This window comes from Peromyscus eremicus, unplaced genomic scaffold (genome assembly GCF_949786415.1).
Source record: "Peromyscus eremicus unplaced genomic scaffold, PerEre_H2_v1 PerEre#2#unplaced_2736, whole genome shotgun sequence".
Lineage (NCBI taxonomy): Eukaryota > Metazoa > Chordata > Mammalia > Rodentia > Cricetidae > Peromyscus > Peromyscus eremicus.
The window spans coordinates 2048-29390 of record NW_026736970.1 but is presented as its reverse complement, the minus strand read 5'-3'; the positions used below and the strand labels follow the sequence as shown (position 1 = coordinate 29390).

Below are 27343 nucleotides of genomic sequence, written 5' to 3'. Positions count from 1 at the left end.
AACATTCTCTAGCCCACCCTCTGTGATACCACATTCCCGTTTTCTATAAAGACTTCAGGTTGCTCAAGTAAGTTTCAACAGAAGAATCTATTTGTCATTTCTATCAATTAAGCACAAAAGGTAATATAGTTTCCAAATTACGTTCAACCCTATCCATTCCCAGATGATTTTCACCATCCTGTGTCTATGTAAATAACTTTATTGTCTTTAAAAAACTAATCACGAGGCCAAACTCTTAGTCCCATTGGCCTCCATGATTTTCCTTTCGAAATTGCCCTTCCCCTGTTAATGTCATTCAAATCATCCACCATTAGGCTACTTTTAATGCCATTCTTGGAACACTTGACTCATTCCCATATTTTCCTACAGAAATTCTCAATCAAATACTGGTCAGTAAGGACTGGTCTTTTAGTGAAGGAATGCATGGGAATCTAAATTGGGCCATTTGTATTTCCACCTCCATAGAATACTGTGTTTTAGTTTTGGCTTCTCCCTCAGAGCAACTGTTTATGTATAACGTTGGATCTAGTTTTCTGTGCTCAGGATATTTTTATTAGTTTTCAAAATTCCTTAAAAACTACAAATTTTTCAGATCTGAGATTTTCTAATAAAACAAGAAGCAGTACCTGGCAGTCAAAAATTCTAAACTATAGGTCAAGAAACATGAGGAAAAATAAATGTACAATAAAAAATTTCAAAATTCTTAGTGTCATGGGGAAACAAAGACTTGATGAAATGAGAAAAAAACTCTCCTGTACCCAGGCAGTCCAGTAGTTTGAAGAGAAAACAAAACTGAGTATAAGTTCATAACGTCTCTTAAATAGATGCTCACTTGTATCAACATAACATGGTATATGTGCACATGGACTACCATTCCAATAATGTAATTCCAAGCCTTCTGTCATCTTGCTCATTTCAAACCTATGGCACTACAGACACAATAAAGAGAGGTTTCCCCCTACAATCTTGATAGCAATGTAGTGTCTAAGAACAACTTTCAAAAGAAAAACTATGGAGGTTTTAGATAGGTTTCTCAGGAAAACTCTAATCCAGAGTTGACACATAAGGAAAACTGGCTTTCTACATGAGATCATCTCAATGTAGTCACAGGAACAAGAGAGTGCACAGGCTGACAGTTCAGTCAAGAGATGGCAACTTGTTACCTATGGGATTCATAGAATTAATCAAACTCTCTGGATGACCTTTGCTAAAGTAGTAAGACACTTAGTCACAAGGATATGAAAGCTTTAAAACATATGATTATATTAATGCATCATGGACACTAAATAAATCAGATGGAATCAGTGAAGAACACAATATTCAATAAACATTAGTTCTTTTCCCTGGTTCTAATTATAAGTTAACATTCATATTCAAAGACCTTAAAATCTTACCCCGATAAAAAGACATCTTCAGGCTGATTTCCTATAATTGAATGAAAAGTAGACATATTTCAGTCGATTATATTAGTCTACAAAATACCGTAGGGTAAATCTTCTAGAGTAAAAAATCTTCTAGGGTAAATAATAACTATGGTACTGGAATATAACAAATGCATCAGGAAATCTTCACCTCCTTTGGATTTATTGAATAAAAGAATGAAAGAAATTATCAGCATTTGATACCTCAAAGTAGGTGACCATGTATACTGACAACAAGTCCAACTAATGGCAAATAGTGCCGTTGCCAGAATCAGTGCCTATCATCAATAAATAGCAAAGAGAGTAGTTTTCTGGAAGAATGGTACCAGGATCAATTTGAAGACAGCATAAATATTTTGTTATAACACAACAAATATTCCCCAGATGCACGGCTGCAATCCTTTAGGTAGGGATGAAACAACCTATCAGAGAGAACCTGAGGCAATGATCATTGTACTTATCAATCTCCCCTAAAATTATGGAAACCTATCTGGACAAGGTTTCTCATAAAGACTTGCAAGGTATCAGAAAAGAGAGGTAAGGTGAAATCAATGCTGCCCACCCTCCTGATCTCCTCTGTGGTTAGGTTCTAATGAGCTCTTTTAGATCTGGCTATAGTTTTCATTCTTACCTATGATACAATAAGGTAGAACCACAATTGCTATTGTCACCTTTGGACATAACTACTGGTAAGATCCCCTCCTAAAGAATATATCTATTCTGCACATGGCTAAAATACAGAAAATTAAAAGTATGTACTAGGAAGGCTAGGTCCGAGAAAGTTGCTTTGGAGGTTTGTTTATTATAAAACTATAAATCCATATGTAGGTATCTACATATATATCACTTAATAACTCACTTAAGATTTTTCTACTGGGATAGAAACCTAGTTCCCTATGGTGGTATTTTATTTGTGCTGAAATGCGATTTTATTTGTATGTTAATAAAGATGCCTGGAGGTCAGAAGTAAAACCGAGCCACTAAGCAGAAGTCAGGTGGTGGTGGCACATACCCTTAATCCAATCCCATGGCAGGTAGAGTCTCTGTGTGGTCAAGGACACAGCCAAGGAGTGGTGACCTGAACCTTTAATCCCAGTACCAACCATAGAGACCTGGAGGTCTGTATAGACAGGCAGTGACAGGGAAGTCATGTGGTTGGGTTTAGAGCCAATGAGAAGGCAGAACAGAAAGGCAATAAAAAGACAAGTCACACAGGAAGAAGGTCTCTCTCTCTAGAGAAGAGACAGCAGCCAGGTATTAAGATAAGGCTGTCTGGGCTCTTCACTAGTGCTCTCATCTCTTGGACTTTTAACTCTGTTGTTGGCTCTGTGTTTCTTATTTACTAAGACCATTTAGAATTTTGTCTACAGTTCTCCTTTTATATAAAATAAGAAAGACCACACATGGTGAGATCCTATTGACATTACCCTTGAGAAAGTATCTTCCCATGGAAAATGAAGACTAGAAATGTGCCCAAGTGGCAGAGCACCTGTCTTGCAAAAATAGGGTAAAAGAAAAAATGGGATTGTGGATGGATAGTCAAGTATTCTCTGGTGTATGAGTGGCTTCATATTTACTGATAAGCACTATAGATATTAACGACTCACAATAAAAACAGAATTTAAATCTGGAATTAGTAGACTAGTTTCTTCTTTTTTCCCCCAAAGAAGAGGTTCATTATTTACTTCATCTACAGTATTCACATTCTAAAGGTTACTGCATATGGGAAAAAACCATGTGAAAGACTTGACTACAGTTTGGAAAAGTATGACCTCTGGAGATTGCCTTTTGGCAGTCAAGAGTCAGTTTGGCAACACAAAGCAGGAAGACAAAAATAAACAAAAATAAAAATAAAAACAGGGTCATTGGAGTAGCAAACACATAGAGCACCTCCTTCTTAAAGTATGAAACCTTGAGTTCAACACCTCACAGATAAGAATATTAATTTCTAATTATACATTTAGGAACCAGACCATTGCCATACAGTAGAGCCAGAAGTAATCACCGTGTATATAAACATTTCAGTAACACTATGTGATATATTTGTTTAAATGGAAGAATTTGAATACAAAATTACCATTATTTTAGGTTTTGTGCCACCTTTATTGAATACGTCTCTTTTTGTCTGTCACCCCCCAAAAACTGCCATCAGTAAACTCACACCTGGTCCAGATCCAAGCTGACAACCCTCTTTGTTTGTGAGCCACCATTGTTGGGCAATTCTCTTTTTCCATTTCCCATCCTATTATCCCCTACTACTATCTCCAAACCCACATGCCTTGCTTAAGAAATGCAGCAGGCATGGCCTCCATGTTTCCTAGCTACCTTTGCTAGCTAGGTGGCTACTTAATTTTCTCTGGAAGCCAACAATCCTATTCCAGACCCAAAGCTGTGAACCCTCTGTTGCAGGAATCCTAAATGTTATTTTAATTAAAAAATGGAGCCAGATATTGGGGAAAATGCTGAAAGATCAGAGAGACAAAGAAACAAGTCATAGCCAAGTCTAACCTCGCCAACTCCAGGAATCCTCTGACTGAATGCCTCTGAGTACTCAGCTGAAAGCGCTCCAGCTGAAAAGCCTCTAGACAAAAGGGGTTTCAGCCAAAAAGCCTTTAGTTCCTGTCTCCTCATGCCTTATATACCTTTCTCCACCCAGCCATCACTTCCTTCCTAGTGTTGGGATTAAAGGCATGTGACATCCCAGTAATGGGATTAAGGGTTGGTGCCACCACTGCTTGCCTCTGTTTCTCTCCTAGACTGATTAAATCTCATGTAGTCCAAGGTGGATATAACTCACAGAGATCCAGATGGGTCTCTGCCTCCCGAGTGCTAGGATTAAAGATGTGTGGCACCACTGCCTGGCCTCTATATTTAATCTAGTGGCTTGTTCTGTCCTCTTATCTTCAAGCAAATTTTATTAGAGTACACAATATATCACAACCTTTTCTGGGTAAGTCACTTCTTCCCTGTTCTGCCCCCACATTTTTTGTTTGTGGCTGTCACCATACACAGAAGACTAGGTCCAGATCAATGGCTGCAATAGATATAATACTGAAAATTTCAGCATGCCAATTAGAAAGTTCAGAGAAAAACCTTACCAATATAACAAATCAAACAAAAGATAGAATATGAGAATGTAAAGAAAAAGTAGAAAAATCTATAATTAATTAGCAAATAATATAAAAAAAAAAACCATGCTAGAAGACCAGGAAAGAAATTTGAGATACTATCAAAGGCTCAAATCTTTGAATTCTATTGGCATACATGAGGAAACAGTATTCTCAATCAATAGCATAGACAAGATTAATAGAAAGATCACAGAGGAATTCTTCATCCAAGTAAGGAAATATATACACACACTGATACAAGAATCAAACAAAACCCCAACCAGACAAGATCAGAAAGAAAACTCCAAAGCATATAATAGTAACACCACCAAATATACAGGACTAGGAAAAAATATTGAAAGCTTAAGAAAAGAAAGTATACAAGTCATTTGGAAATGAACGTGCCCAGGGCAACAGCTGAATTATCAAATAAAACTCTGAAAAGCAGAAGAGCCTGAAGCAATGAACTTCAAATACTACAAGTCCATGCATGTCAACCAGGACTTGTGTGCCCAGTGAATCTGTCTGCCATAGCTGAAGAGGAAACACTTCCATGATACAAGCAGCCTGAAACAGTTATAGCAAATAATAAATTCTAAACAGACTACTAAATGTAATACTTCTAACTGAAGAGAGGAGTAAGTGTGAGAGGAGACTTTTAGAAAGAAAACAAGCAACGCTATAATTTAAGGAAATACAAAGGGCATCTAACAACACAAAACAACAGGAAAATAAAACACTGCAATCTAGGTACAACTTTCAATAACGAATCCAGATATCAATGGCCTCAACACTCCAGTCAAAAGACAAAGGCTACCTAAACAAATTAAGAAACAAAATCCAACTATCTATTGTCTATGAAAAATCTCATCTTAGTTTAAAAGTCAAGCACCCTCTTACAATGAATGGATGCAAAATGTATTCTCAAAATGTATTCTAAGCAAACACTGTCAGGAAGCAAGCAGGTATCGGCATCCTAGTACCTGAAAAATCATTTTCAAACTAAAATGAAGCAGAAGAGACAAAGATGTGCACTTCATACTAATTAAAGTGTCAACAAATACAAAATAGAATACTTACACACACACACACACACACACACACACACACACACACACACACACATGCAGGTGCACCCAACTTCACAAGAAACCTAATGGAACAAAAGGCACAGATCAACACAGACCCGATAACATTATGTGATTGCAAACACTGATTTTTCCAATTGATTGGTCATCCAGCCCAAGTACATACAATCTCAGAATTAAATGACATCTTCATTCAATTGACCTAACCAATAATTAAATATTCCACCTCAATACCAAAGAATATATATTCCACTCAGCAGCACAAAGAGGCTCCTCTTAAATAGAGCATATGCCTAGAGACAAAGGAAACTTTAAGAAATACAGAAAATTGAAATAATGCCATGTACAGTATGCAACCACTGAGTCATAAAAGTTAAAATTGGCAGCAAAATAAACTCCAGTATGCATATAAACAAATAAATGACCTAATGATCCAAGTCAAGAATTTGAAGAAAAAAGAACAAGAACAAACCAAACCCCCAAACAGTAGATAGTACGAAATAATAAAAAGTAAATGAATTAAATAGAAAAAAAGAAAACTGTACAAAGAACTAATGAATCTAATAGCTATTTTTCTGAGAAGATAAAGATGACTCCTTCATCAAGATTCTCTTGAGTCTCACACCAGAATGTAGACATGAAGCAGAGATCAGCAGAGTCTAGGGATCCCAGTCTCAGTTGATAAATCAACATTACAACTCCAGCATCTCTAGCTCAGGGAACATCACAGAACAGGCAGAGGGAAAGACTGCAAACATCAGGAAGTCTGCTGTGAAACAGTCTCTCATGGAAATGGCTATATTAACAAGATCTGAACAGAGACAATATCAATAGACATGCTAAGGAAGAAGTAGGGAGGAATCTCCGAGGGCCATGCTCCTGGACAAGGAACTGCAGGAAACTAATGACTGCTGAGATAGGGATAGTGAGTCTCTCTCAGACAGGAACCCCTAATTGCTTGACTGATGAAATTGTAGTCAGCACTGAAACCATGTAACTACAAACAAGAAAACTGAACTCAGTAGGTTGTAGTTACACATTTGTGTCTCTGTGTGTGAATGTGTGCATTGAAGAGTAATTATAAGGGAAGAAGAGACTATCAATTTGAGACCTGCGGGGACATGGAAGAAGCGGGAGCGTGGGGAGAGTGCTGGAGGGAAGAAAGGGAAGTGGGAAAGTGATCTAATTGTACTTTAGTTAAAATCTATAGAAAAGAAAACATTCCTTTAATAACATACACAGGAAAGGAAATCATAAAAGGATTGAATATTGTGTCTTGTTTAGCCATACAAATCATGTTTTCTATGATATGTATAACAAAGTAATTGTGTTCACTTACTGCAATGCATTCATTTTTACTGTGAGAAAATAATGTGTTTTTTTTATAATGTGTGTGGATAGCTAAGAAGACAACTTAGAAGTTAACAGCATGCATTGCTCTTCAAGAGGACCTGTGTTCTGCTCTCAGAACCTATGTGGTATTTTACAATCACCTGTAACTCCAGTTCCAAAGAATACAACACCATCTTCTCTCTCCCACAAGCACCAGACATGAACATGATGCACATGCCTGGTGTACATGCAGGCAAAAACACTCACACATGAAATAAAATAAACAAATAAAATGAATTACAATACAGTGTAGTGGAACTATTAATGAAGTAGACACTATGTTAACATTTTTAGAAAAAAAATGTATGAAGTACACTAAAATGTGCTGTGGGCTGGGGAGAGGCTGGCATCTCATCACAGTATGGTAATTAAAAAAATATTTTTACATGCAAGTATGTAATTCCGGTGTAAAACTGAGAAACTTTTTAACAAAGCAGTTTCATACAACTAATTTCTTAAACAATTCAGCCGTCAATAGACACTTGGTTTTTAAAACTGCCTAGGAGGAGCTGGAGAGAGGAATGTAAAGGAGGAAAGGATATTAATTCTATCATAATTTAAATGCATTTTAAAAATAAAAACTGCTCTTTGTGAGTGAAGGGGAAGGGGAACACTCATCCACTCACCCAATGGTAAGGGCAGTACAAACATATAACCACTATGAAAATCTGTTTGGCCATTATTCAAGAAGCTGGTTATGGATCCACCTCAAGATCCAGCTACACTATTCTTGGGTATGTACCCAAATAATATCTAATTACAGAGAATTGAAAAATTCTAAATGCAACATTTTTAATCTAAAGAAGGGCTACAGAGAAGGAAACTTCAAAAGACTTACGTGTGAAGGTATTTTGTTGTCTCCAGAGGAATAAGTCGTGCTGAATAATCACCATTTTTCTGCCAAGTATGGAAATGGTGGTAAACAACGTTATTATTTTAATATGGATGGAAAATCATTTATCAATATATTAAATATTTAAGATATTTCAAAGACAATATAAGATTCCATCAAGTCATCTGGACATACCCTTCAAATTTATTAGTTCTAAAAGATTTTACAAAGTGTCTCATTTTAGAGGGAAAGAACAGAGTGAGATGGTGTAGATTTACTATGGTTCAAATCATCTGGATTATCTTGACAGGATGGAAAGTGCCCTAATATAGGTAGGAGTCCTAAGTATACTCGCTCTGGGAAAGTGTTTCCTTAGGCTCCGACTTAAGTTTCCAAAACTCAGGATTTCCCTACTTTAGTTTAAAAGTTTGCTATGAAAATTTCACCACCTAAAAACAGGCACAGAAATAGTAAAGCAGTATCTAACTTGCTTCTCAGTCTTGATCTGATTAGAATCCTAAATGAAAGCACTCTATAATTCATGAATGGACCTATTATCAAATGCTACAGAATTCAGAATTTGATATTACTGAAATAAAGAGTAAGCCCATGGTGAGAACACTAATGAATTCCAAGACATAGGTTGCTCTATTGCTGGTCTTCCTTTAGCCAAGAAGGAAACAATGATCTGAGTTTTGTCATAATGATCCTGAATCGCAAGTGGAGTTGACTAAAATGCTTCCATTCCAAAAGCATTTAAATAATGAAGTCACGCTTGGTTAAAATACAACATTGGTAAATATTTCATGTCTAAATTTAGTTTCAATTAGCGTTTTAACTTCTGGACTTACGTTTTGCGTTTCCCCATAATGGCATAATAAAGAGCACTCCATCCAAATGTGTCCTTTAACTGGTGATCAACACCTTTCTTCAGTAAAATTTCAACCATATTTTCACAATCCCATCTAACAGCATACATGAGTGTTGTTCTAGAATGACAGAGGCAATTCAATTACTTAAATGGTGAACTGTATACATTTTACCATATAAGTATAAGGCCTTTGTGTGTAGAATGGACCATTAACTAAGTAGCCTTAAGCATCCTGAAAGCAGAGTTCAGATTCCTAAAATATGTCCAAGGCTAAAACTAGAAAACAAGCAGAAAACTTCTTAGCCCACTATGATACTTTATAGAGTAGAATTTGTATTTTAAATTGTTTATGGTGAATAACTGTTTGGAGAAAATTGACCAGAAGTACAGAAAGCTTTATATGAAAAAGAACACCATTTCCTTCCTATTCTATTAAAATACAATTCACTATTATATATGGAATTGAAATTTGCGTAAAATGATAGTAATAATGTTATCAAATAATTTTAATGTTAAAAATGAATGTTTTCAAATCCTGATACTAATATCATGCCATATATGTAAGTTTACAACTACCATTCATGTATCATCCTTCTCTGCACACCACCAAAAGTATTTGAAGATTAAAGGGTGTTCACAAGGTTGTGTGATTGCAAACTTGAAAACACTGGGACTGACACTGTAAATGTACAATCTAATATAAATGCTATCAATTCATAGAAGATCATATGGCAGTCAAAATAAAAATCAAAATAAAAACCTCTCATTATGAAAGGGAATATGAACCTGACTATCATTCTTTGGCATAACCATTTCATGTAATAGATATTTTTAGATATGTAACTGATGTTTTATTGACTTTTTCTAATCTAGTCCCATAACACATATGAAATGAATGATTTTTACTATTCTAGACTATTTTCAACACAAGTAGTGTTTTAAAAATGCAAAGTGTAGTACCTTAGATATTGATCAGATACGTGAAGATTCGCACCGTGTGTGATTAGGTATGCTGCCATGCGGGGTTTCCTTTCTCGGAGTGCTAGCAGCAGAGGGGTCAACCCATCCTGTAATGATATCAATTAATCATTCGCAATACCGCATATTTCACAACTGAACTGAAAATCATATATGTAGCCCATGATCGTAATGTTTATCATAGACTTGACCACAGTAGTCTTTTCCTTATTAGCCTAATGCACCTGCTAATGATCCTCAAGAGTGCAATATTCTAACCATGGCTGCAGTTGTCACAAAGTCCTCTAGTCCATTACAGAACTCATGTGACACCCATGGACCTGTGGTTCCTGTCACAGAAGTTGTCATGGTACTTTGAAGCCATGGCACTCTCCCCTCAGAGTTTATCTGAAGAGACACACACTGACACACAGTGGCAAAGGTGTTAGATCCTAAGTTGCATGGATGAGCAAAATTGTCTTTTCTATGTCAGAAATTCTCCTGTATTTCAAAAGACAGTTATGTGGCAGATGTAGCATTTCCCAACAGAAAAATTCAATTAAGGACAATGACAAAACTATGGAATTGTCCAGTATTTAAAACCTGATTTCTGAAGTACTGTTTGGCAAATCTTCTGTGGGGCAAATATCAGCAACAGCAGAAGTTGTTTCACAGGCACAATTCTCAGAGTATTGTAATGATGTGGTATTTGCTGAGGACACAGAGGAAGCTCTTCTTGATTCTCCATTCAGGAAGGGCCAAGGGTAACAATGTCTGCCTCTTGCTCTGAACAGGTCACCAAAGAAATGACCTCAAAATGAGTAAGAAATCAAAGAATCTTTTTTTTTTTGAACTCACAAAGATCCGCCTGTCTCTGCCTCCCGAGTGCTGGAATTAAAGGCGTGTGCCACCACCGCCCAACTCAAAGAATCTTTGATTGCTTACCTTGAAATGTATTCTGTCCTGTTACAAGTTGAAAACTGTCTTAGTGTTTAGAAAATCCAGTACATTTTTAAAATGTTTTTATTTATATTATTTTTAGACAGTTTCCTACATGAGATCTGTATTTACATAGTTTCTACACCCTCACTCCTCCAACTCCCCCTAACTCCCTCTGAAATTCAGGACCTGTTTTTTATTACTGTCACACACACATGTGTATTATGTACAACCTACTGGTTCCATGTAATGTGAGCAGACTCTCTGTGTGCCTCTTTTTTATGTCTCTGCCTCTCCTTTTCTCTTTCCCTCCCCCTCTGTCTCTCTCTCTTCCTGTATGTGTGTTGGTTTGTGTGTGTGTCTGTGTGTGTCTGTGTGTCCATGTGTGTGCATGTGCATGTGTGTAAGTGTGTGTGTTTAAGCATGGCCACTGTGGTTAGATAAACTATTGAGGAGTTTAGAGTGTATCCCTGGAGAAAATTGAATTCTACTCTCAGCAGTTATGGATAATTGGCAACTCTTTATTTATGAGTGTAGTTTTGAAGTTTCCCCTATCAAGTGTTTGCATGTCAACTGGTGTTTTCCTTGTGCATGTCTTATTTAGGCAACCATATTATTGAGATTTCATAGATGAATTATCCCTTTTGTATCTAGAAGACACTTTTCTGCAACAGTCATCCTGGTCACTGGAACTCAGAGTTTGTTTGTTTGTTTGTTTTTTCAGAACTTTCTTTCTCAGTGTCACCCGAAACTTAAGTGTGGGTGTTGTATTGTAGATGTAGGATTGTGGTAGGCACCCATGGTCCTTTGGTCTTTGCATTTTCACTAGTTGTGGATCTCTGTTATACTCTGTATTTGCTGCATTTTAATCATCATTGCATCTAACTCCAATTTACTGAGTGACTGTACTGTACTATAGCTAGTGCATACAGATCTGTGTAATGGAAGTTTTAGAGATGGGCAAGGCATTGCTTTCTTTCTGGTTTATATTTTGCTTAGAAAACAACCTAAGCAGGAATCAAAATAGAGCAATAATTTAAAATTATTTTAAACATTAGAATTCAGAAATGAAGGCACAACTGTAATCCCATCAATAGAATGCAGGGTATTATTGCAGGAGGATCGTGACTTCTAGGAGAGTCTGGGCTACATAGTGAAACCCTATCTAAAAAATTAATATTGGAAGTCTATGATGATTTTAGGATTATCAATATCAGTGAGATTAAGACGATGTATTGTAATTTACATGAAGTTATGCAACAAGGGGTGGAAAAGCCTTGCCCAACTCCACAGCTAACAAAATACACAGTGCCAGGCAGGTAAAAATTCCCTAGACTTTTTGGGAGTTCCAGAGATTTCCCAAACAATATGAGCTACTGCCAGTGCTCTTGGTTGCCTCCAGTCACTTAAGTGTAAGATCTTGCTACAGAAGGCACCAAATCCTTTGGAGAAAAGACTAGCAGGAATAAAGCTGGAACTAACCCAGTGATTCCTATCCAAGTACTAGCTTCCTGTGGTGCTCTGCAAACTGCCAAGGGAGAAAAGGAATCTTCAGACATCCTAAATTTATATCAAACACTAAGAAATAAGGCTAGTAGACTGAAACACCTGTATCGGCAAAGCAGGTGAAATGGGATTTGTTAGCAAATAAAACACACTTGGAGGTTGGATTGTGGAAGTACCTGCAGGGAACCGTTCCATCATAGGGGCTCAAAAGCAAAATGATTTGATTTGTTATAGTCAGGATGAAGCATAGTTTTTAAAATTCTCTTAGAGATTGAGCATGCACTGCATTCCTGGAGAAAATGGAGGTTATGAATGGACTGCGCTGTTCCATAGCCCTTTGGTTTGTTTACTAAAATTTTAACCTCTGCTGCATGCATACTAATGGATGTGTGGAAATCAAGTGCTTGTAGTGCAATGTACCATGCTTCAGTTGCAAATATTCAGTCTGTGATAGCATTTTGAAGGTGAAGTATCACCCACAGCCTGAAGTGATTTATATCCCAGCACAGCTTGTCAATATTTTGGGTAGGTGTTGAAGCTTTTGGAATTGGATATTTGATGGGTGTGATATTGGTATGTAGGCAGTTTTGTGGTACACCTATTCTGAGTTTTTCAAGAGGCCACTGATTCTGTTTCTGTGGAGATATGAGGAGGAAGGAAGGATTACAAGTTCCTGATACCACAGACAAAGTTATATCCAGCTGCCTATAGGAAGTTATCTTGATGGCTAACCAATGAAGAGAACCCAGCCCCTGGTGGGTGGCACCACAGCCTTGTTTCAGAACATGGCTGTGTAAGACTTTACAGAGATAGCTGCAGAGTAAGCAAACAGGCATCCTGGACTCATTCATTTCTCCCTCTCTTGAGGATAGATGATATGTCAACAGCTTTCTCAAGATCCTGATTCTGTGCTTTTCCCAGTAATACACAGTAACTTGGAAATGTAAGTCAAATAATCCTTTTAGTCCATTATCTATTTTTATAAATATTTTCCATGGCTCCATAAAAGTAAGCTAAATTCTCTAATGTTGATTTCAATAAATTAACATTTACTTCTCCCCCTTTGGAAATAATTTTGAGAGCTATATTCAGTGCAATTTAATCATATTCACCCCTTCCCTTTCACTACTTTCCAAATGCACCCCTCTTCTGTACCCACCCATCTTTCTAACCTTATTGATATAAACCTCCTCTCAAGTCTCTGGGGTCACTGTAGAAGATCAGGTTAAAGCTTGTAAGAGCCAGGTCCACTGGATGACCAAAAGCAAAGAGTGTCTCATGGGCACACCAGCGTAGATGTTCATATGACATCACAGTCACCGTGAAAACATTCAGAAGATGATGGTTGGAAGCTCAAGTGACACAAAATGTCATTATGCAAGCAGGAATTTAGCATGAAGTTCTGCTCTGAGCTGAGAACTTCTTGACAGTTATAGCTGCTAGGACTGGATGGTCATTTTCATTTAAAGGTGTGGCCTGGGTGGACTGAGCATGCTCCAGTGGATGGTCACATACCCAAGAGTATGTGGGCAGCATGAATTGGACTCAATGGGGTAAAAAACAAACTATAACAACATATCAATACTTAGATGGATACCGATCAAGTTATTTCAAAGTGCCAGTCAAGTAATACTTCAACTTCTAAACGTGAATAAATTGGACCAAGATATGACAACTGTTAAAGCATATAGTTTTCAAATACTTGGGGATTCAATTTAGAAAATTTTTACCTTTGTAGTATCTTCAATGTTTCCCCCAAATTCAAGAAGACTGCTGGCAATATCTGGCCTGTCTACATACACTGCATGGTGGATTGCTGCTTCTCCATTGCAATCTTTAATATTGGGATCTGCTCCACGATCAAGTAGGACAGACACGATCTCTGTCTCCCAGCTTTGTACAGCCTGTGGATATCGTTACCAAGAAAAAACTGTCAATTTAAAGAACACACAAGAAACTTCCCCCAACTTTCACCATGATTTATATTTAAGTGACTTTAATTTTACTTTCATTCTAAACACTTAGATCAACTTAATTACTGAAATTGAAGTCTTTGAAATACCTTCATTAGTGGTGTGGACATTTGATTGTCAAGGGCATTAATCTCACAGGCCTTAAATCTTAACAGAAAACGAACCAGTTTGATATGGCCATAGAAGCATGCAAAGTGGAGCGCAGTTCTGTGGGAATGAGAGACATTTTGAAGGAAAACTGTAAGGCACTATTATCAACATACACAATCACTCTGGCATTTATAAATATTATATAGTATTTAAGTCCATAGACCCATAAAAATATTTAACTTCATTCAAAATTTATTTTTATTTGCTCTTATAATTTACTGTATTTAAAAATTTATTGCAACTATCATTTATCGCAGTGTGAATAATACACACAGCTGTTGCAGCCTAGATAAGTGCTCTATTAGTGAACTACGTAGTAAAGAGCAGCCTATTTGAGCAAAAAGAACATGACTATTGGGTGAACTCATTTTCAGTTTGAATCCTACTCTAGACACTACCATCAACCAACTACTTCTCAGCCTTCCTGTGTTGTGAATTCTTGTCCAGAAAATGGGTGTTAAAAGGAATACTTCTATCAAATTAGGATGACTCAATTAGATTCTTTGCAACTATTCAGAAAATATTCTTCAACAACAACTTAACAATCTTTTCGGTATTTAAGTTATGAATGTTAACACTGTAATAAACATATTTCAAGTCAATGTTAGTTCCATTATCTCTATTTTGTAAATATATTAAGGAGTATAAATTTTAGAGTCTAAGGATATCTCTTCAAAACTTGAGACAAGTTCTGCAATAAACTTATGCTTCTGCTGCCTCAGCCTGCAAAGAGCTTGGATTGTAGATATGACACACCACTGAGCTTGAGATTTGGTTTTTCACGCATTTTAACTCAGCTAAAATTGAAATGTCATTTACAATTCATAATGTACAACAGTGACTGCCAAAACTTAAAGACAATTTTTAATACATAAGATAGCATGTCATTGTGCCATGCATGGTGTCTCTACTAAGTGAAATGTGATATATAATGTGATATACCTATACATACATATATACATATCCATAAATATAAAACATTTCTAGACTTTTACTGGATTTTTTAAAGAAAGCTATGAAATGTACTATTGATAAAAACTGAAAATTATCAACAGCAAAATCTAAATGCACAGCAAACTTGGCTTTGATTTTTAAGGAACTTTAATTCAAAGGAAGTAAGTATGGAACTTCAAGTCAAATACATAAGAATGCCCATTTTTGATAATAGTTAAATTCATAGCATACAGAGAAATTAGATGTATGCTATGTCTAACGTCAGTATCTAATATCAATTTCACGAGGGAGATTTAGGACACTGTGGGCCATCTAGTAAACCCAAAATTGGGAAAGCAAGACAGTTTGTTGATTTGTAAATCATGAAATTCACTGCAAGTTCCATTCACCTCTATCAGAAGTAAGTAAAGATGTCAGAAGTAACTTTCAGAGAACTTGGAGCTTGTCAGCACATTGTGTTATTAAAATGGTGGCTGATCAAGGCCACACTGAATAAACTTTCAGAAACATATGAAGTAATGAGTGAAGGAACTTAAGAGAAATTTACAGAGATGGGAGAGTGATATCCCCAGGAAACTAGTGAGAAACAACAAGAAAATGAAGGAGCAGCAGGAAAAGGAGCACACACCCATCTGTCAAGTTTAGATTATTTCTGTTATTTTCAGTGAGGAATATAAATGTTAGTACACACAGATAAAAGATCCATATTGAATGTTTTTGGGTGATTTTAGGTGGGAGGAAGACATTATGAGGAACACTACTTGATCTCTGTAGTTTCTACAGTTTATACAACATTGTGTTTATTAGGTACATTGAAATTAATTCCCATTTCTTTATAGTTTGTTAGATTATTCTATTGTGTATTCGATGCTCCATAAGAAAATGCTCCATAGGGGAATAACGGGGTGACAGTAAACCTGCTGGAGCTTTGGTCTTATGGTTCTCCTCCTCCAGAAGAAGATCTGGACACTGGAACTTTGTGATCACAGGTACCAAGGAGACTGTAGTCCAGAAAGCACAGCTGGTCTCTCCTCACCCCTATTGGCCTCAACAGAGCTAGGAAAGGTAGGTTTCTCCCATCACCCGATTTCCTCAAGGCCCCTCATCCTTATCTTCCAAGTGTTCTTACCGTTTCCCTTCATCCTCATCGTTCACATGAAATTGGTTCTTCCTGAGGAGACGCACCACCACTTTGCGCTTTCCCATGCATACTGCCTCATGAAATTGGTTTTCAGGGTCATAAGGCTGGCGGTACCTGTCTTCAGTTCCACAGTGAAAGCAGGACAAGTATCCCGTTCCCCTGCTTGGGCCGTCACAAAACCCCAAGGGGGTTTTCGGCTCCTTCTTAAAGCAGAAGAGCTTCCTCAGAGTGGACAACATAGCTGTGACCACCTTTCTATCAACTCAACACTAAGTAATTTTAGGAAATGATGAACTTTTAACCACTGACCGTCTAACAACCAGAGCCTAACTCTGCGACTCTCACAAGTGCGAGGCTATGGTTTGACCAGTCAAACCGAAGCAGGCAGTTATAGAACAGTCGTTGCTAAGCAACACTGGTAAACAAAAGCATGCTCGTTCTTCCTTAGGCATAACTGACAGTTTATGGAGCAAATGGTGCTCACTGCGCATGTGCAATATAAGTGTGGCGGTCTCCTGGGCTTTAGTTTGTGTATATCCTGCAAGATCTCGATCTCTTTATTTCTTTATTCCCCACAACAATCTTGCTTGGTACTTACTTTCTTTGTGGGTGTAATTACTCATTATGATATCTTTTTTTGGTTTTGTTCTTGTTTTGCTGAGTGTTTGTTTTTTTATTTCCTTTTTCACTAAGAGGTCAAGGATGGGCTTGTCTTTGTAAGGAAATTTCTCTCTTGAAGCTTCTCCCTGATATTTTTGGTTCAGTGTTCTTTGAATTTTCAGTGTAGTGAAAAGCTGTAAAATTACTATTTTCTGAGCTCAGAAGTGATGGTACACACCTTAATCCCAGCCTTTGGCAGGAGGCAGAGACAAATGGATTTCTGTGAGTTTGAGGTCAGTCTGGTCTAGTGAGCCAGAGCTGCATAGTGAGAACCTCCTTAAGAAAATGAAATGAAAAAATGTTTTTAATTTCACATGATTTCAATACTAAGTGGAGAAGTTTTTATCCAGTCATGTCTGTTGTGATTCTAAATGTATTCTGTGTACTTGGGTCTATTTATTTCTCTTGATATGAGGAAATTTCTGCTGTTGTTTCATAGAACATATTTTCTATCCCTGAATATCTCCACACATTATCTGTAGTGTTAGATACATATATTTGCTGTGTGAGGTACTTTTGAAAGAGAATGAACCCACAGGTTTAGATAATTGAACACTTGTTCCCAGAGGGTAGTGCTAATTGGGGAGGATGTGGAACGTCTGGGAGATGGAGCCTTGTTAGATGACATCCATCCCTGGAGACAGGCCTTGAATGGTCATAGTCTCTGCCCATTGTGTTTGCTCTCTGCTTCCTGAGTGTGGTTGGGATGGAACCTCTAAGCTTCCTTTTCCTGCCCCCAGGTTGGCCATTTGTGCTGTCTCCCCACCATGATAGACTCCTATGCTTCTGGAACTGAAAGCCTAAATACACTCTTCCTTCTGTAAGATGCTGCTGGTCATGATGTTTTATCACAGAAACAGAAAATTAACAAATGCAATCTCTGAACAGTAGCATCTCAGAGATCATAAAAGATGTGCTCATTACTTTTAATTTATTAGTGTCTAAATATAATAATACACATACCTTAGTATCCCTGATGTTTTTGTACTGGATTTTCACTCTATTGCTGACTCTTTTGAAAGAATTTCTATGCTTTGTGTATAGAGATATATTTCCATTAAAAAAAAAAACCTGTAAAAGTGAAATTCCCAATAGCCAGCCACTCCAGTGAGTACATGAGCAACACAAATTGTACTTGGTGTATTTGGAGCTGGGTCACAAATGTTGGATGGTGGACCTGGGAGAACTGGGAAGCTAGTGTGATTGTTACACATTTTTTGAAATTCCCAATAAGCAATACAAATATTATGTTGGAAAAATTACTGTGATAGTTTTCACATTCTTTCTCCTGAATTTCACATCCAAGTTGTGTATTAATTTTCTTATACATTCAGTTGTTTTATGTGTATCTTCACTGTAGTAATGGATGTTTCATTTCTAATTATTTTAAATTTTATTTATGTAGTAGTTATTCTTCCCACAGCTCCAGAGAAGCTAGGAAACAAGGCGAATCCTAAGAGAGACACATGGATCACCTTGAGAAGGGGAAATAAATGAGTTCTCCATGTGTAAACTGGTGATGCGGGGGCAATATAGGGGAGGGGATGGGAGATGAAAACATATGGGAACAGGATAGTCAAGTGGGGGGAGGGATGGAGTGGGAGAGCAATGAAAGAGATATTTTGATAGAGAGAGAAATTATGGGGTTAAGGAGAAACCTGGTGCTAGGGAAATTCCCAGGAATCCACAAAGACAACCTCAGATTAGACTACTAGAAATAGTGGAGAGGATGCCACTGTATTACCCTACCCTAGTAATCAGATTAGTGAATACCATAACTATCATCATTATGATGGAAGCAGATGCAGAGATCCACAGCCAAGCACCAGGCCAACCTCAGGGAGTCCAGTCAAGGAGAGGAAAGAGGGATTATACGAGCAAGAGGGTCAAGATCATGGTGGGGAAATATACAGAGACTACTGAACCAAGCTCATAGGAACTCATAAACTTTAGACAGCTGTGGAACCCACATGGGACTGGACTAGGCCCTCTGCACACAGGAGACAGTTGTGTAGCTGGGCCTACTTGAAGGGACCCTAGCAATGGGATCAGGATCTATTCCTGGTACATGAGCTGGCTTTCTGATCCTATTACCGATGGTGGGACCCCTTGCTCAGCCATGATGCAAGGGGGAGGGGCTTGGTCCTGCCTCAACTGAATGTACCAGGCTTTGCTGATTCCCCATGAAAGGCCTTTCCCTTTCAGAGGAGGGGATGGGGGTTGGGTCAGGGGGAGGAAGGCTGTGGGGGAGTGGAAGGAGGTATGAGAGGAGGATCTGTCACTGGTATGTAAAATGGATAAAAAAAAATTCTTAAATTAAAAAAATTAAATTTTTCAAATGGCTGAAAGACATTTAAAGAATTGCTCAACATCCTTAGCCATCAGGGAAATGCAAATGCAAATGACTCTGAGATACCATATTACACCTGTCCAAACGGCTAAGATCAAAAACACTGAAGACAGCTTATGTTGGAGAGAATGTAGAGCAAGGGGAACACTCTTCCTTTGTTGGTAGGAGTGCAAACTTATACAGCCACTTTGGAAATCAATATGGCAGTTTTTCAGAAAACTGGGAGTCAATCTTCCTCAAGACCCAGCTATACCACTCTTGGGCATATACCCAAGAAATGTTCAATCACACCACAAGGACACATGCTCAACTATATTCACAGCAGCATTATTTGTAATAGCCAGAACCTGGAAACAACCTAAATGCCCCTCAACTGAAAAATGGATTAAGAAAACATGGTACATATACACAGTGGAGTACTACTCAGCAGTGAAAAACAATGACATCATGAAATTTTCAGGCAAATGGATAGAACTAGAAAATATCATCCTAAGTGAGGTAACCCAGACTCAGAAGGATAAACATGATATGTACTCACTCAAACATGGTATGTACTCACCCAGACTACAACCCACAGCTCCAGAAAAGCTAGCTAACAAGGAGGACCCAAAGAGGGACACATGGATTGTCCTGGGAAGGGGAAATAGATGATCTCCATGAGTAAACTGGGCATGAGGGGTGGGCAATGGAGGGTAGGGGATTGGGGATGGATGAGAACATAAGGGAACTGGATGGTTCAGCTGGAACAAGGGTGGAGTGGGAAAGCAATGAAAGAGATACCATGATAAAGGGAGATATCATGGGGATAGAGAGAAAACTGGTGCTAGGGAAGTTGCCAGGAATCCCCAAGGTTGACCCCAGCTTAGACTACTAGCAATAGTGGAGAGGGTGCCTGAACTGGCTTACCCTGGTAATCAGATCGGTGAATACCCTGTCATCATAGAGCCTTTCTCCAGTAACTGATGGAAGCAGATGCAGAGATCCACAACCATGCATCAGGCCGAGCTCCAGGAGTCCAGTGGAAGAGAGAGAAGAGGGATTGTATGAGCAAGTGCATCAGGATCATGATAGTGAAACCTGCAGAGATGACCAAACCAAACTAGTGGGAACTCATAAAATTTGGATCAACAGCTGTGGAGCCTGCATGGGACTGAACTAGGCCCTCTGCATCATGAGACAGTTGTGTAGCTTGATCTTCTTAAGGGGCCCATAGCAGTAGGATCAGAATCCATCCCAAGTGCATGAGAGGCTTTTTTGGAGAGCACTACCTATGATGGGACACCTTGCATAGCCTTGGTTCAGGGGGTGGGGCTTGGTTGGACCTGCCTTTACTAACTACCTCCCCATGGGAGCCCTTACCTTCTTGTAGGAGGGAATGAAGGGTGGGTTGGGAAGAGGAGGCTGGAGGGGCAGAGGGAGGGAAGAAGAGATCTTTGATTGGTATGTAAAATGAATAAAAAAATTCTAAAGAAAAAAATAAAATAAAATACAAATATATGAAAAAAATAAATTTCTCTGTCTCTGTCTCTCTGTGTATTTCTATGTGTTATGTGTGTGAAGGTGCTTGAGGTGGCTAGAATAAGGTGTTGTATTCCCTGGAGTTGAAGTAACAGGCAGTTGTGACCCACTTGAACTGCATTCTAAGAACTAAACTTTAGTTCTAATGGAGAGTAAGAAACACTTTAAGCACTACACAGTATCTCCAGTTCTGATTTTTCAATTCCATGTTATATTTTGATTAACATATAAATTATATCACTTTACCTTTTTCTTTCCTTCCTTGATCTCTTCCAATGTTTTCACCTTCCAAATTATTCTGTTTTTCCATTACCTCTTAAACTGATAGCCTCTTTTTAAAATTATTACTGTTACACACACACACACACACACACACACACACACACACAGAGAGAGAGAGAGAGAGAGAGAGAGAGATTAATGCAACCTGCTGAGTCCACTTCATGTTGCTTTTGTAAATATGTACCACATTTTCATTATCCATCTATCAATTGAACTACATTAAGATTTTTTCCATTTCCTAGCTATTGTTAAAAGAGCAAGAATGGACATGATTGAAAAGGCATGGATGAGGAGAGGGTATGTACATGAAGGGCATGGGAAACTCACTGAGCAAGAGCCTTAGGTTCCTTCCTAAGTTGGAGGTCTGGCTATTTAGAGTGTGTGATTAAATACTGTTACATGACGACTAGGGGACTTACCCCTGGAAAAGACTAATTTTCCCTCTTTCAGTAGTTGTTAGCTGTCTATTGTTCCTTTTAAAAATTATTTTTTTAATGTTTAAAATGTTTCTTTTTTAGATTCATATTTTTAGCAATTACAAGATTACTGGTTTTCAAAATTTCATGCAAGATATTTTGACCATGCTTTCCCTTCCCCCAACTCACTCCAGATCCTCCCTTCCACATTATGAACCTAAGCTTTTGTTTTCTCTTTTCTTTTTCTTTTGCAATAATACCACAAAACAAATGTAAAAACAAAAATGAGAAAACACAAATTCCCCCTGACACATACACAGAGAACCTGGAATTCATTTTTGTTGGCCAACTACTCTTGGCCGTGGGATTTTGTATACACAGAGTCACTCCGTTACAGAAAAAAGGTTTTCCCTTTCTGGCAGGTATAAATTTCAGATACCTTCTTTATTAGGGATGGGAACCCTACTTCATTTTCTACCCTCCTCAATGCTGGAACTCCATGTAGTTGAACCTGTGCAAGTTTTTTGTGTACTGCCACAGTCTTTATGAATTCACTTGTGCATCAGATCCATTGTGTCTAGAAGACATCATTTCCATGGTGTTTTTTTTTTTCATTTCATGACAGAAACTCATGTTAAAATTTTGTCACGAATGAATATATTCTTTTTATGTAGCAAGATTCTCTATTCTCATTTTAAGACATATAACACATGAACAAGAAGCATGATCTAGGTAGATTTGCACTCTGGAGAAATAGTTACCACATTGGATAATGCAGTTACATGATAGAGAAGAAAATGAAACACTGTTCTTTTCCAAAACAAAAGTTTATGAATGGTGCATTCTTCACTATTAATGAAGAAGCTGTGTGAAAAGTATACACTAACTATCGCATTTTTAAATCTTATAGCACTATGGACAAGAAGAATGTTAGAATTTTTTTGAAATTGGTTACATAAAAGTTTGGAAGACACTTCACGTTCATCCAGTATTTGATAATTGAAATGTAGTCTATGAGGCATGATTAACACAGAATGAGTAGATTCTATTTTGTGAGCACATCTTTACAACTGTACAATATTGAGCTACTTGCAAACTTATGCAAAACATGTAGGAGAGCATTTAAATTATGTAACTGGATAAGAATGTGGCTAATTTCTCCAATCCACAATGAAAGTTTTGTCAAATGCTGTGAAGTGGTCTTTCGGAACCCTGTGAATAGGTGTTGCTCTTATGGGTTGATGAATGAAGCTCTTTGGCCTATGGCAAGACAGCTTAGAGCCAGGTGGGAAATCCAAGGAGACATACAGGAAGAAGAAAGACAGAGTCAGGGATGACAATGCATGCCTCTGGAGGAGCAAGATGTAATAGAACACAGATAAACACATGCAATACATAGATTAATAGAAATGGGCTAATTTAAGAGGTAAGAGCTAGCTAGCAATAAGCCTGAGCCATACACAAAACAGTTTGTAATTGATAATAAGCCTCCGACTGATTATTTGGAAATAGGCAGGTGGGAGAGATTCATATGTCTATAGTCAATATTTCTTCTATATCACACAGGTCCCATTTTATAAGCCCACATTTCCTCCAGCTCATTATAGGAATGTAAGTGTTATGGAAAATATCTTTGGCATTACTCCTATTACAATATACAGAAGGAAGAAAATAAGAACTGTCTATTTAATTTGAAAAATTATATTTGAGGATCTATCATCTAGAATAAAGAAATCTATTTTCCAAGAACATACTCTCCTTACATGATTATCAATCAAATGCACTGTTCTGGAAGACTTAGAGATGATTACTAAACAGAAGGTGTAAAGATGTGGCATTCTTTCAGGCCATGAGAGAACTCCTATGATGAATACCTCATAAAGATTCTATTTCAGAGGAAGACATTTTCTCTGGTCATTATAGGTCTATATCATTTTATTATAAATACCTTATTAGAGAACTTGTGAAATGCATTTCTAACCAGGGTGCATGAGAATGTACATTCCGTCCCATTCCTTTAGACAAGCATTTATATAATGCATCACTAACCTGGGAGAAACAGATTCCTTTTATGAGTGCACGAACCCTGTAGCTCTTTTAGACTATTTGGATTAGTGTGAAGAAGAATATGTTTCTCAAATCCAGTAACAGAGAGTGGAGAAATTAGAGTAGAACTTTTCATTTCACATAGGAAATTTTATGATTTGCCCTGGAGAAGATGGGAATGGGGGGTGGGCTGCAGGAAGGCGGGGGTTGGGGGGGCAGGAGGGGGGAGGACAAGGGAATCCATGGCTGATATGTAAAATTAAATTAAATTATAAAATAAAAGGAAAAAAAGAAGCATAAAAAAAGAAATTTTATGATTAATCTTTCACCTAGAAAAATAAAAATCCGTCTTAAATGCACATATAATGGATAGCTCTTTATAGGTCTGTACACACTGGTATAAGGTTCTAGTTAGAGTACTCATAAATTGCATTTGTATTTACATATTTACAAAATTCGGGCTGAAACATCTACATCACAACTCTTACATCTCCAGATTTCAGGGAACATCACTGAAAAAGAGGTGGAAAGATGATAAGAGTTGGAGTATTAGTATATCTGTTAAAAGATTGTGTCTTCCAGCTATGGCAGGGAAGCTATACCTATGAAATCTCAATAATATGGCTGCTTAAATGAGATCTGAAAAATGAAACGATCAGTTGAAATGCTAGTTTGGATTAGGAAAATCTCATGAGAGCTCATCACTGGATGGTCTGTAAGAAATATTTAATGACCTCTGGCAGAGAAAGAATTAGTCTTTTCCAGAGATGTGTACCAGGAAAGATTATCCCATCCCATGTATTTAGACATAAAACATATACATAAAGAAATATTGAATGTACAGAGCAAGTATATATTTTCAAGTCTAAGGTGATCTCTTCAAAACTTGAGACTTGTTCTGCTGTAAACGTATGGTCCTGCTGCCTCAGCCTCCAGGGAGCCTGGGTTGTAGATATGGCACAGCACTGAGTTTGAGATTTGATTTTTCTCACATTTTAATTAAGCTAAAGTTAAATGTCATTTACAATTCATAATGTACAACAATGATTGGCAACACTTAAAAGCAATTCTTAATACATAAGGTAACATGTCATTGTGCCATGCATGATGTCTCTACTAAGTGAAATGTGATATATGATATATATATATATATATATATATACATATATATTACACACGCATCATTATTAGTCTTTATACTGTTTTTAACATAGTTATGAAGTGTACTATTGAGAAAAAGTGAAAAGTGTCAACAGCAAAAGCTAAATGCACAGCAAAATTGGCTTTGCTTTTTAAGGAACTTTAATGCAAAGGAAGTAAGTATGGAACCTCAAGTTAAATATGTAAGAATGGCCATTTTTGACAACAGTTAAATTCACAGCATACATATGAATTAGATGTATGCTATGCCTAACGTCAGTATCTAATATCAATTTCATGAGGATTTAGGACACTGTGGGCCACCTCGAGTAAACCCAAAATTGGGAAAGCAAGATAGTTTGTTGATTTGTAAATCATGAAATTCACAGCAAGCTCCATTCACCTCTATCAGAAATAAGTAAAGATGTCAGAAGTAACTTTCAGAGAACTTGGAGCTTGTCAGCACATTGTGTTATTAAAATGGTGGCTGACCAAGGCCACACTGAATAAACTTTCAGAAACACATGAAGTAATGAGTGAAGGAACTTAAGAGAAATCTACGGAGAAGGGAGAGTGATATCCCCAGGAAACTAGTGAGAAACAACAAGAAAATGAAGGAGCAGCAGGAAGAGGAGCACACACCCATCTATCAAGTTCAGATTATTTCTGTTATTTTCAGTGAGGAATATAAATGTTAGTACACACAGATAAAAGATCCATATTGAATGTTTTTGGGTGATTTTAGGTGGGAGGAAGACATTATGAGGAACAACACTACTTGATCTCTGTAATTTCTACAGTTTACACAAAATTGTGTTTATTAGGTACATTGAAATTAATTCCTATTTCTTTATAATTTGTTAGATTATTCTATTGTGTATTCGATGCTCCATAAGAAAATGCTCCATAGGGGAATTACGGGGTGACAGTAAACCTGCTGGAGCTTTAGTCTTATGGTTCTCCTCCTCCAGAAGAAGATCTGGACACTGGACCTGTGTGATCACGGGTACCAAGGAGACTGTAAGTCCAGAAAGCACAGCTGGTCTCTCCTCACCCCTATTGCCCTCAATAGAGCTAGGAAAGGTAGGTTTCTCCCATCACCCGATTTCCTCAAGGCCCCTCATCCTTATCTTCCAAGTGTTCTTACCGTTTCCCTTCATCCTCATCATTCACATGAAATTGGTTCTTCCTGAGGAGACGCACCACCACTTTGCGCTTTCCCATGCATACTGCCTCATGAAATTGGTTTTCAGGGTCATAAGGCTGGCGGTACCTGTCTTCAGTTCCACAGTGAAAGCAGGACAAGTATCCCGTTCCCCTGCTTGGGCCGTCACAAAACCCCAAGGGGGTTTTCGGCTCCTTCTTAAAGCAGAAGAGCTTCCTCAGGGTGGACAGCATAGCAGTGACCACCTTTCTATCAACTCAACACTAAGTAATTTTAGGAAATGATGAACTTTTAACCACTGACCATCTAACAACCAGAGCCTAACTCTGCGACTCTCACAAGTGCGAGGCTACGGTTTGACCAGTCAAACCGAAGCAGGCAGTTATAGAACAGTCGTTGCTAAGCAACACTGGTAAACAAAAGCATGCTCGTTCTTCCTCAGGCATAACTGACAGTTTATGGAGCAAATGGTGCTCACTGCGCATGTGTAATGTAAATGTGGCGGTCTCCTGCACTCATTTGCACATATCCTCAATCTCTTCCTCAGGTTTGGTGGATCCTTTCCTCCCCACTGTAATCTTGCTTGGTGCTTCTTTTCTTTTGGGACTGCAATTATTCATTATAAAATTTCTTCTTGGGTTTGTGGCTTGTTTTTATTTACATTTTTACTAAGAAGTCATGGATGGATTGCTTTCGTAAGGACATGGAATTTCTTGAAACTTCTCTCTGGTGTTTTTGGTTCTGTGTTTTTGCAATTTTCAGTGAGGTGAAAAGCTGTAAAATAACGATTTTTGTGTGCTTGGGAGTGATGGTACACACCTTTAATCCCAGTCCTTGGCAGGAGACAGAGACAAATGGATTTCTGTGAGTTTGAGGTCAGCCTGGACAAGTGAGCCAGAGCTGCATAGTGAGAACCTCCTCAAAAATGGCAAATTCTCTTTCTTTCTTTCTTTCTTTCTTTCTTTCTTTCTTTCTTTCTTTCTTTCTTTCTTTCTTTCTTTCTTTCTTTCATTAAGAGATTTTTCTATTCATTTTACATATCCACCAGGGATTCCCCTGTCCTCCCTCCTCCCACTCCCCGAGCCTTCCCTCACAACCCCCTCTCCCATTCCCACCTCCTCCAAAGCAAAGTCTCCCCTGGGGAGTCAGTAGAACCTGGTATGTTCAGATGAGGCAGGTCCAAGCTCCTCTTCCCAGCTTAATGTCTTTACAATACAATGTGGAGAAGTTATTATCCAGCCATGGCTGTTGTGGTTCTAAATGTCTTCTCTAGAGCTGGTTCATAAATTTCCTTAGATATGAGGAAATTTCTGCTATTGTTTCACAGAACTTGATTTTTATGCTCTGATTATCTCCACTCTATCTGCAATACCAGATATTTATATTTAGTCTCTGAGGTGTTTTTGAACAAGAATGTCCCCCACAGGTTTAGATA

The 27343-nt window shown here is 37.8% G+C and overlaps 1 protein-coding gene across 3 annotated transcripts in view; it reads right to left on the bottom strand.

Moving 5' to 3' along the window:
- LOC131902134 (POTE ankyrin domain family member B-like) overlaps positions 1-26297 on the bottom strand; it is a 46608-nt gene extending 20311 nt beyond the window's left edge. Inside the window, exons 1-7 of one of the 3 annotated variants that reach the window (XM_059253165.1) lie at positions 25891-26297; positions 14176-14293; positions 13844-14017; positions 9672-9778; positions 8692-8829; positions 7847-7905; positions 1395-1425 (exon numbers count right to left, since the gene is read on the bottom strand). In XM_059253165.1, the coding sequence (XP_059109148.1) occupies positions 1395-1425; positions 7847-7905; positions 8692-8829; positions 9672-9778; positions 13844-14017; positions 14176-14293; positions 25891-26141 (878 nt within the window). In that variant the 5' untranslated portion in view covers positions 26142-26297. Of the gene's footprint in view, positions 1-1394; positions 1426-7846; positions 7906-8691; positions 8830-9671; positions 9779-13843; positions 14018-14175; positions 14294-16319; positions 16706-25890 lie in introns of those variants that run through there. The other 2 variants (XM_059253166.1, XM_059253164.1) reach the window with 2 other exon arrangements.
- Between the last annotated feature and the right edge of the window lie 1046 nt (positions 26298-27343).